General features: G+C 35.3%; 1 protein-coding gene across 10 annotated transcripts in view; it reads right to left on the reverse strand.

The window, feature by feature from the left end:
- The window catches only part of SYNJ1 (synaptojanin 1), a 66438-nt gene that overhangs the window by 29448 nt on the left and 24702 nt on the right, over positions 1 to 12288 (reverse strand). For 7 of the 10 annotated variants that reach the window (XM_075171297.1, XM_075171286.1, XM_075171268.1 and 4 more), the window contains exons 12-17: positions 9074 to 9239; positions 7280 to 7303; positions 2766 to 2957; positions 2541 to 2625; positions 1123 to 1263; positions 562 to 754 (exon numbers count right to left, since the gene is read on the reverse strand). In XM_075171297.1, the coding sequence (XP_075027398.1) occupies positions 562 to 754; positions 1123 to 1263; positions 2541 to 2625; positions 2766 to 2957; positions 7280 to 7303; positions 9074 to 9239 (801 nt within the window). The remainder of the gene's footprint in view (positions 1 to 561; positions 755 to 1122; positions 1264 to 2540; positions 2626 to 2765; positions 2958 to 7279; positions 7304 to 9073; positions 9240 to 12288) is intronic. The other 3 variants (XM_075171317.1, XM_075171240.1, XM_075171307.1) reach the window with 1 other exon arrangement.

The raw sequence follows: 12288 nt of genomic DNA on the forward strand, positions 1-12288 counted from the left end.
GTTAGACTCCTGCACAGTGCCATAGAAACTAACAAAGGACAGTTTGACTACAAAATTTAAGACAGCTTTAAGTCTCAAGGGAGCATTTGTCACACTGATAAAATTATCAAGTATTTCCTGGGTGTTTGATAATTCTTTATGAAAATATGGTACAGAACTGTACAATCCAACTTGACAAAAATGAGTAAACAATTGACGTTAAAATGAGTTAGCAAAAATCATTCTTATGTACTGAAAATAGTGCTATTTCCCATGGATTTTTTTCTCATAGTTCATTAACTCCAGTGCCTACAGAAGTTCTACTGCATGTCAGGAATCTAAAAGGTCTCTTTCCTATGCTAAATCCTTGATGCCTAATGCAAGTGAATTCATGCTTCACCATCTCTATTAGTCATTTCACTGGAAATCATCTGTTTTAATAAAAACCTCTAACCCAAGGAAATTTGATTTCCACAGGAATCTGGGGAGATGAAAAAAATAAATAGAGCTTTTGGATGACACTGCTGGAGCTCAAAGGGTTTAACTTCTCATTTGTTATGGAATTTGAACGTTGTTGCTTACCATTGGGAAACCGAGCTTGCGAGCTATTTCTACGAAGTCTTCATTTCTCTCTTTAACTTGTGATTGCCCTGCAGCAAAATGACTGCAGACAAAGCAAAGACTGGATGTATGAAACAACATCCGAATTGCTACTGCACCTTTATTACCAGTGGCTCCTCCCATGCCAGTCTTTACAGTATCAACAGCAACATCCCTGAAAGAGTTAAACAACTATTAAACCTTCAAATACAATGGCACAGAAGTTAACAGCTTTAAGTATGTCTGAATATGACATTATGTTGGCAGGAGAACATTTCCACGTTGTTCTTTCAGTAGTAAGGCCACTGAGCTATTTCAGAAAAATGCCAACAGCTATTGACCAGCTAACAAGCTTTTCAAGCTTTCTTGGCAACTGATAAGGCATTTAAAAACTAAGATAAAAGAATTTAAGCAATTAGTTCCCCAGAAGATGGAACAGCTCTTTTAGAGCCCCATATGCTTCTTAGTACGCTTGTACGTTAGCTTGCAATACAAAGCAAACTGAAGGTGACCCAACTTGGGCACAGCTGTGCATTCACTGACCTGATAAAAGGAGCATGCTGGGGCCTGATGAACACAAAAAGACAGACGCCCACCAACTGCTCAGAAGCCAGCAGCACATACTTGTAATCTCTTGAGATAGTCTTCTGCAGTTCAGCAGCCCAGAGCTTCTGATTGGTTGTGCTAGCGAGATTAAAAATGCCAGTTTTAAAATAAATCAAATTAAGCAGGTATCTAAAGTGTTGATCTAGTTGAATAAACTTCATACAATAACCAATAACCTTGGGGTAGTAAGCCAAAGCCAAGTTGTGAATGGTGGTCAAATGCCTCCTAGCAGAGACACAGGCTACAGACTGTCCTGACATCATCATTTCAAATTCAGCCTCATAAAACGCTGCCTCACTTTTCTCAACACCACGGACAATGTTAGGAGCCAGGGCTATCTTTCCTGTATTTCTGAGGCTAGACTAGAGGAGCAAAACCTAAGAATTTTTCTAGGAAGTTACTTCCTACCCTAGAGCTCAGTCAATATTGGAAAACAGAGATATCCGTGATCTTAGATCAAGAAGAAACTTCCTTGAAGACCTAATAGACTATGGTTTTCAGAGCTAGCATTGCGTGTAAATGAAAAATATCAGACCTGGAAACAGTGTTAACTAGACAGAGTGAAATTAGGGAATGACAAACTGCCACTTTGTCCTCAAGACAAAAGCCTGTACAAAGGCTAACAGTGTTATAGGCTTTAGATGCTTTTTCCAATGAGTTAAAGCTTGCTAAACACCAGAAAACATGCAAAACAGCAGACAAAACAATGGACAAAGCGAATATGATCCTAGGACTACACATAAAGACTTCATCACTGGTATCACCCACCACAGGTAAAAATATATTTTCATAACCCACTCCGCTAGGGGTGAAAAATCCAAACTCCACAATAATATATACATATAATACATGGAATGACAGCAAAAACTGACAGTATGAAAGGAAGCCTTGCTTTATACAGATCAAAATCTGATGCAAGACACTATAAAAAGGCATACCAACAATACATGCTTTTGGAAGGAATTTCACAGGACTCGCCGTTCCCAGCAGTAAGAAGGCATAGAGACTGCAGAACACTACAAGCATTGTAAGTATATTCCTTCAAAGTGTTAAATGAAGCTAAAAGTTGAGGGGCTGCTGAAGGTGCAATCCAAAATACGGTCAAGTAGTGACTGGATCCTTGAGATTACATTATACATTATCTAAGTGATCACAGCTTTGCTAGGGAAAGCTGAGATGAAGTCTGCAATCCTGGCACAGAAACTGGCAGAGAGAACTGGAATACGGTCAAAAATTAATCCAGACTAATCCCAACCATTTTTTCCTCCCAACAGGAGAAAAAAAATGTAAATAACATTTCACTCAAAAAATGTGATTATCAACTAAACTAGTACTGTATAGATTGTATCACCTACCTGGCATTCACAATGTTTCCTGCATTTAACTCCACCATTTCTTCAAATCCAATGGCAAATATGTCTACAGGCTTGCTTTTGCGATCTGCATTTAAATATTAGAAAAGCTATTTGTTGTTTATAATCAACTTAAGAACCAAGACCTCATATACCTATTTTAATGTTTTTGATTTAATTATGAAAATCAGAGTTTTCAAGAAAAAATTAACAGAAACCAAATCCTACCTTGGAATTCATGAATACCAGCTAACTTTGGTGCATCTAGAAGCCAATCAGTGAGAGTCTGATTTCTAAAGGCAATACTTCGAAACTGCTTCCCCCCGTTGACATTCCACGTCCCAACGCAGACTCTAATTTTTTTCGGTTTTGCATACTTATAAAAGTTTTCACACATACTCTTTAGCACTTTTACAGATGCTGCAAAAACATTTGAAAAGATATTATTTTTATATAGAATGTTTCTTCAGAAAACTTGGCAATGAGATTTTTCCCTTAAAAAAATGGCAACAAATCCATGCACAGACATATAAAAAGTTAAACTGTGAAAGCAAGATGAATGCAGCTTTTCACAAGGGAAAGTACATTTGCAGACATATTACTTGTCTGGGTTGGATATGGACTGAATGAAAGACAGTAGTAATTTGTTCAAAGTAATATATCTAAAAATAATATGTAAAAGAAACGTAATTTCTATGTTTTATAAATATCTGTCATTCTTTCATCCTATCTGTGATTCTCTACAGAAACCATTATTTTTCATACGTGCCAACACAGATATCTACCTCATTTTCACAGATTACATTTATGAAATTCAATCTCCATTACAAAAACAACTTAGAGATATGTTAATTTCTAGAAGTGTAAAAGTGACTGATATACATTTACTAAAATAGATAAGTCACATTATCATATTAGAGTATGTCTATTTAAGCCACAAATCTGAATTATTTTTTAGGTCAGTTGAATTCCTAACATTCTGCTTTAGTGAGGAAAGTAGGCTAGGATTCAAAACAATTAAACTCATTTCTCTGTCACACCAGCCTTTCTCTGTGTCTTGTTTCTATCTGCCAGATGGGGGAGAGTAATGACCCATCTGTAAAGGGCATTGTGAGAAACAACCAACCAACCAAGATTATTCAATGGTCAGACACTATAGTTACAGAGATTTTAAAAGTCCCTTCATAAATCAGCTGCATAATATACTCATAGAGATATATTTCCTAATGCAAACGAACAGATTTGAATATTTTTTAAAATTACACTCCTTTTTTTCTTTAATCTCAGTGGAATAAAAATTGCATCGGTGTAAACATATTGTTTGCATTGTACTTTACCTAAGTGATATTAATTTACCTATTTTGAATACTCTCATGGTTATGAGACTCTGCAAGAATTGTATAAACAATATTAGATGGAATTCTTTCCTTCATTGGGTGCTGTCTTGCAAAATGGTCAGCTACCGGCCACAATATTTTCATTCAAATCCCCAAAGTAGGATGATTAGTGAGCTGTTGTTGCCGTCTTTTTAGTTATTCTTTTTAAGTTTACCACCTTTAAATTTGCTACAGAATCTTGGCTACCCAATTAAAACAAAAATTAGGGATTCTCTAGCCCTCATGGTTTTGAAACAAACTAGAAACAACAGAAGAAAATAATATATTGTATTTGTTGTTTGTGAACTCTTTCACTGCTGAACAAATCATATATCCATATACGGCCTAATCACATATAAAAGACAATGAACTGACCAGTGTCTCCTTGGGGTACTACAAGCAGATCATGCTTGGCATCATGCTTTCCTTATCATAATCCAGGTAAATGAAGTCAAGAAAACAGCAAGGAGCCAACAGAATGCTTTACACCTTCAGGTGAGAGCCAAATACTGTGTCTATTTCTGAATGTAGCTACACACCAGGTAACGGTCAAGTCAAAAAGCCCACCAAATGCCAGAAAAGCCTCTGAGGGTCAAGGACAGAAGCTACGCAAGCACCTGACCACTGAAGACAAACGGATCCAAGAGATGTCGTAGCCACGATACATACGCGTACCCAAATCATCCGAAGGATTAGCTGAACCCGAGAAACCCAAAATAGCATCACAGGACAGCTTTGAAGATCTGCACAGATTAGCCTTAGTAGTACTCTGAGTGAGTTTAAAAGCAGAGTTTGGACTTTTATTCTCTCCACTTCAGTTCCTTCTTTTTCTTTTGCAAATTTAGCAATTTTCAGCTTAATTTTAAATAGTTACTCCAAATAATTCATATTTGCTGGTAGCTTTTCTTGAAAGCTGCAAAATTGAATTACTGCCTATTTAACTCCTGACATTGTCATGAACCCCTAATGTGAAAAATAGGGGATAGGATAGAATCTAACTTTAGAAGTGAACTGACAACATGCTTATTACAAACATTAAATTCATACCTTTAAACTAGCAAGCTTTCTAAATTGTAGAATGACTCTTTTTCTATATTAGAATAATAAAAAAAAAAAAAGATGAAATTTTCATGTTTTCCAAAATACTGAGCGAGCCAATTGTTTTTTCAGAGCTCCTGAGCCTCCCGCATACATTCTTTCCTACACATTTCTAGCTATTTATCTTTTCAACAAAATTGTGTCTCACTCTACATTAAAAATCCAATCAATTACATTTTCTATTATTTTGCAGCAAAAATACTTTAACTGCTATTCATAGTAGGCAGGCAGACATTTGAAATCAATTCTACAAAGGGAATATTAATTTAAAATTGTTGGTGGGATATTCTGTGCAACTGAACTTGATTGAACTATTTTACTAATACATCCAAATTACTCTAGATATATTTCAATATATGCAATTTGTATCCAGATGAAACCCACAGCGAAATGTTACATCAGGAAGTTAAAAAATAGTTGACATGTATGACTCTTGATGAGTTATAAGCTAGGCTGATATAGTCTAGACGGTAACACCATAAATGACAATGTGACTGTTTATTCCAATAAACAGTTTTTAACACTGACAAAATGCCAGGGTATCAGTTAATTTCAGGTGTGTATTACCTGTGACTCAGACTTCATTATTTAAGTACTCAATAAGAGTGAAGTAGATACAGTAAAACACTAACAAAAAAAAGCAAAGCTGAGACAAATGTAAAGGGAACAAACATTTAAAGCTCAAAAATACAGATTATGGTTGAAGTGGTTTTCCAAGGGGAAAAAATAATTGGAAAAAAAAAAAATCTTTAAACACTTCAGATGCATTTGAACACCAATCTAGCCAATAACATATCCACATGCTTTCTTCCAAGGATCCTCCCTTGTCAATCTTCAGTACTTGGGGCTAGTGGCTACTACCCGAGCACACAGCTTCAGGGGATACTGTGCACAACTTCGCTATTTTCTTAAAATGGGAGATTTGTCTGAACAATTATTAAGAGCTTCCTTGTTTCTTTCCCTCCTCCTCTCCCTTCGTCTTCCCACGTATTAAGAACGTACTTTTTTCCTCTCCCCCAGAAACTAAGCATCTGATCTGGTTTCACTGAACCTACTTCCAAGAGGTAGCACAATGAACCCTATTAAGGCAATAGCTCAGAAACAGCTGTTTAAATTTTCTCAACACATAGTAAAATCTGAACATACGAGCATTAGGAATATTTTATTTTAAATAATAATTTCTGGGAACAAGGAGATGATGAAGCATTGCACAGCTGACAAGTACTCACAGCTCTCCCTTAAAAATATGAAATATGTATATATCACATCTCCCCAAATGGAGCAGCTTCATGTAAACAGCTTAAGTTACAACAAAAAGGAGAATTTCCGCCAAGAATTAGAAAATTTGGAAAACAAAGTTCAAAGGCATTATGTTTTTTATGTTGCTAGTTTACAATGATAATAACTAAGAGTTTTCAGAAGCTTCTTAAATTGAAGAGATCTTTCATGTCACTTTTCTCTATCTGGCTCATCCCTACACATTCTTATTATTACATATCACTTCTTCATGGTCATGCTGAATCCTCCGAAGCCAATCTCTCATATTTTAAGCCTAACACCACAGACATTGGTCAAGATATTACTGCAATGTCTCAAAGCAGAAGATTAGGAGTTAACTATAAAGTTCCCTCTTCAGGCCTTCTCTTTACCGAGAGTTTTACCTAAATAGATGCTCTAATACTTTCATTTTGTGTCACGTGCAGAGATAACCATATCTCAGTGGTTTTGACTGTAATTTTGCTCCACAAAACACAAGTGTCAACATGTAATTTCAGATCATTCTCGTACAATGTTAACCTTTGCTGGGAGATACTACAAAATCAGTGCATCTCATGCAAGAACACAAGCAGGTAGGTAAAGATGATAAATAAGATGAAGTTACAAATTGTACTGAAGAATTTTACCCCTTATCCTAAACAAAACATTTAGACAAAACAAAAATACAGAAGCTCCCAAACCAGATAAAAAAGCAAATTCCTCTACAGGAATAAAGCATTTCCAAAAATAAAACCCAAATAATTGGTTGCCTCTTTTCATAACTCACACCCAAGCACAACTGCAACATTTTTCACCCTTTGTATTTTCACTTTTCTTGTATTAAAGAGCTTTTCTTGCATTAAGGAATTTTGGGGAACAGGAATGCCAGATCCAAACACTACTAGGAAAATGTGAGCCCACAACCAAATATTATGCAAACAGGCACAAGAAAAAAGCCAGAGAAGAACAATAGCTGCTCAGATATTTACAGCTTAATTTACTATACTATACCTGATTGTAATGATTGCTCTGAAACTACGGATGCAGTAAGAAGGAAACAAGAAAAAGATTAGTCAAATAAGTAATTGTTTTTTAAAATTTTTCAGCAATATGTGAGAGAACATGCTGTAATATACAATTTATTACACATAACCTTTTGCATCAGTTAAAGCACATCTTTTATGCTGCAAAATCTAAAAAGTTCCACATTAACAAATTCTCTTTTCTTGCTTTATTAATAATTGATTTATTAATAATTGATTTACTTCTGATGACTGATTTACGTATAATTGATTTACGTATGATGAAGTATCTCTCTAGTTAATTCACCACCTAGCAGACAATGCAAAGACATTATGTTCAGTGAAGAGGGATTAATGTTCCTCAGCTGACAGCAGCTGCAAATATTGAAAGGACAGCTTGCATTCACAGAGAAAGTGAGAAGAAACTAAAACAACTTTCAACTAATTTTGAGGTGAGCCCAATTTAGCAGGTTTCAGATACAGGAAAAGTTACAATAACATGAAACCTTGTGGTAAATAAATGAGAGGAAAACAGTCTTTCAGGAAATACACAAATACCCACAAGATGAAGACTACAATTGGGCAAGAATTTTTTTTCTTGTGCCACAGATTTGCACTGAAGCTTTGACACGTTTTTCTCATTCTAGGCTGAGAAGTGTCCAGGAGGATTGGGAGGGGAAGGGAAGAAAAGGAGAAATTAAGAATGTTATTAATCCCTAAAAACGGCAATAACCCACCATTTAGGACACTCTTACTTAGGATCTTGGAAAGAAGACTCAAATTGAAGTTCCTTCTTTGCCCAAGAATTAGCTCCTCTATTTTTTATATCCCAGGAGAATACTCTAAACACTTAGTTTAGAGTAGTAAGCCCTACTTACTATTTCCCTGCCTATCAGAACTACAGAAAGATGGGACATGACTGTACTCCTGGGGACCATGTAGGCTACACCTCTGTTTGGGGATGCAGGATGCTGTGGTTCAAACTCCCTGTTCTGATTAGGTGAACCACCTTCCTATAACCAGACCAAGTCCCACATGACTACTCTCCCTAAGCAGTGTTTCTTATTGAAATCTCTCTGATTTTGATGTAGAATTTCACCCACAGCCTGACAAACTTTTGTGGTGTGTTCCTGGGAAAGACGACTTCTCACAAAAAAACATTTTGTGATGGAAAATCATTCATCAGGAATTTTCTGATAGCTCCTGTTATCTTAAATTGTCTTCCATTACTAAAACCCCTTTTGTTCCTCAGTACCTTAGAAACCAAAATGAAGATAAATACCTGCATTCTGAAGCTTGAGAAAAGAATAAATGCTTTCTATCTAGTTTAACACCACGGTGAGAATTTCTTCACTGCCATGAAAGATCATACTAAGGAAGACGTTTAGCAAACAATAAAAAAACCTAATATTTTAATAAATCAGGATTTCTCTTTCCCCAAATTCAGCACATAATTGTCATGATTAACACTTGCTATAAATGGATTTGAAGAACTGAACAGAAAATATCTAACATGCATCTACAGTAAAGTTCTGACAAATATGCTCCACAAAGATTTAACTATTACACCACCAGACATCAACAAAATATAAACAGTAAAGAAATTACTGCAGCATGTTAGTTTGGTAATATTAGTAAAGCAGAAGTAACTTTCATCTTTTAACACGACAACAGAACATAAAATAGCATTTATACTTTCCAATATTGCTTTGAAAACAGACTCCATACAGCCTTCTTACACCAAATAGTTATCAGACAGATTAAAATCCTGAAAGACACATACCGCGTAAACTGCTGGTGGTTAAGAGAGCCCGTGCTTTATCTGCTAAATCACTATTTAGGGTATTTCCCAATAACAAAACATCAATGGCCTCCTGCTTGGAGCTATCAAAAAAGTTATTTTGAATCGTTCTGGTCACAGAACGAGCACCATCCTTCAGCTTTCCAGCCTGTTAGGGAGGAACATGTATAAAACATTTTATGTTGGACACTGCTCACAACAACATTGGCAATATTCAGTAACATATTTGTAAACTGCATTAATGATTTTAAAATCTAAGGCAATTTCCTTCTTTAAGTGTTAAATAAAGCCTTCTGAGCCTACTGTACTATGTGTGCTTCCTCCCCCCGCCCCTCCAAAAGCTAAATAACACAGTAATACCTTCAATACCTAACAACCAGATTATTCCAGTTTAAATTATTTAAGTTAAACAAAATACTGCAGGGTGGGGAATTCCCCTCCCCCCCAAACCCTTGGTTTTAAAAAATTAAATTGATACAGTGCCATGTTTAGACTATGATACGGGGTTTTGGGCTTTTCCCCAAATAGTGAGAGATGAGCAAGCACTTGAGTCCAAATGTCATGATACATGAATATGTATGTATATGCACATATGAGCATATTAGTTTAGAATTCACATTCTGAAATATCCGTGTTAAAAAAAGAGAGCGCTTCAACTTACTAAGACCCCTTAACTTTTTAGAATAACATGCAAGTCTCATGCAGTATCCCAGAGGGAACATATACACTAATCTAAAGCTACATACATACAAAGACACTGTCGTTGCACACATTGCACACAAGTGGCACAATTGAACAGTGCTCCAAAAGAACAGTGTCCAACTACCTGAACTAAACAAGAATCTCCAAGAGATGTACTGCTACTACAGATATTCCCTGTGGGTCAGACACCTAGAGGATAATGTAATCAACACGTCATGCAGTCTCATACTTGATTCAAAAACCAGCAGTGTTAATCTGTGTACACAGCACTGACAATGACAGGCACAAAGACATTTTCTTGATTACATGGTTTATTGTGTCTTATGCACTTAAATGTATTTTGCCTGTGAGGTGTATATAAACACATGCTATTGCATGTACACGAAATATAGACCGTAATCCATCAGGGATGCTGCATGGTATTATATTATTATGAAAAATACTCCAAGTTTACATCTGGCATTGTTCATGAAGGTCTCTTAAATGCATACAAAAAAAGATAAAAGCTTAAGAAAACTACAAAACTAACCCATCATTTAGTTCTATGAATTGTACTAGACAAGAAGAAAGAAATTACTCTTTTGTCAAGGATAAGTAGTAGTAAATTGGCACCATGATTTTTGGAAGACAATGTGGATGAGGTGTTGGGGAGCATACTATTGCAATAGGATTTTAATAGGATGCTGCTCCCTTTCTGTCACACAATGTAAAACTTATGACATAATCCAAAAACCACACTCACCATTCACATATCAGGCAATTAATTGAAAGGAACCCAGAGAAAGCAAAAGAAAGAGTAGGTAAGGAGTTAGATGTAACGAGTATTATAATACTTTAAAGAGGACTGTTTTTCAGTATAGAAATGTATATTAACACATTTAAGGTTAAAATATTTTTTCTCCTATCCTAAATTTCCGTATTTTTACTTCTAAGTACTCTTGGACTTTGAAGAATCAAACCGGTGAGCAAGAAATGGAAGAATTTCAACCATCAAACTTTTCATTTGAGAAATGAGAATACAACTAACAACTTAAAAACTACATTTTAAAATACATTATCAGAGTACTCAAGAAGATATTGAGTAGTGACCTGGTCAGGTTTCACTGAAACAATGGCAAGGATTGTATGGCTTTGCAAATATTAAAGATCCTCTTCGAATAGATGGACTTCTGTCAGGGATGCTGTGTTTGATTTATGAGATATGGTACTCATTAGCAGTTGTACCAGGGCAGGGATCCTGTGTTATTACAAAGACAGCAGAGTAAATGTACTCTGCGTTTTAAACATTAAAAAAGGACGTGTAAATACAGTAAACGCATTTTACAAAGTAAAAAATTGAAGTAGCCAAACGAATGGTAGAAAACTAGTAATTTAAGAAAAGAAACAAGTAACGCTGAATGAGAAAGTCAGGAGAGATACCCCATAAAATACTTACTGTAGTTTTACTGACGGTCTGGGTGACATTTTTGTAAGAAAATAAAACTAAACATCTTTAACCAAATTCCACTCTACGCTAAAATACAAGTAATTCCCAAATGAAAAAGTCTGTATGCATCAATTATGGGTAGAACATGCAACAAGTCTGTTTTACTTATTTTCTTTTTCTGTAGCTTACTGCGATGCTTTGTACATGTGCAGAGAAGGATCCTGATATGGTTTGAATGAGCAAGTGATGGAAAAACAAAACAGTTGACTATGAGTACATAGTATATAATATGGAATAAGAAGCAGCGTGTTCTTGAATAAAAAGAATAGTATGAAAAGAAATTCTTGAAGGAACTAAGGGCAAAAATTGCTATGGTTCAAAATTTGTTTGTCTTGACAGGTATCATCTGATAAGAGAGAGAATTATGGAAACAAAAAAAGCAAAATTGTTAGAAGAAAAATAAAAGACAGCATTAGAAAAATCTGAACAACTCAGGCATCAACAAAGACAAAACAAGTTGACAAGAAACAGAGCATCACACTGTCATGTAGTACGGAATTGTTATCACAACATTAGAAAGAAAGGTAGAAACAGAATTTGGTGGTTTTTTCAGTAATTGTAAAACTAAAAAGAAATAGCTGGAGGAACATGCAAACAAAAAACACCCAGCTGCAACCTGTTTAATTTTAACACTGTTAATAAATGCTAAAAGCATGAACAACGTCCAGTGAAAGACGTTTAAAAGAAAGGAGATATAGTGAATGAAACTGAAACAATAGGCGTAGAAGTACACAGAGAAAAATGAAAATATTCAAAGAAACCAAAGTTGATTTGAATATACCTTTTTCTGAACTATGTTCTAAAGAAATAAAAGTTTTGATCTTCATCCTTTCCTACAGAATGATGTTATCTGGGAGGCATGGGCATGGCTGAGAAAGGATGTACTGAAACAAGACCCGGTTATCAATATAATCAACCTTTTTATGTTAATTTTTTTTGTTTGGTTGTTTGGGTTTTTTTTAGGATTACAACAAAAGCATATTTTAAAAAAGAAAACCTCATAGTTGTT

This window comes from Calonectris borealis, chromosome 1 (genome assembly GCF_964195595.1).
Source record: "Calonectris borealis chromosome 1, bCalBor7.hap1.2, whole genome shotgun sequence".
NCBI classification, from domain to species: domain Eukaryota; kingdom Metazoa; phylum Chordata; class Aves; order Procellariiformes; family Procellariidae; genus Calonectris; species Calonectris borealis.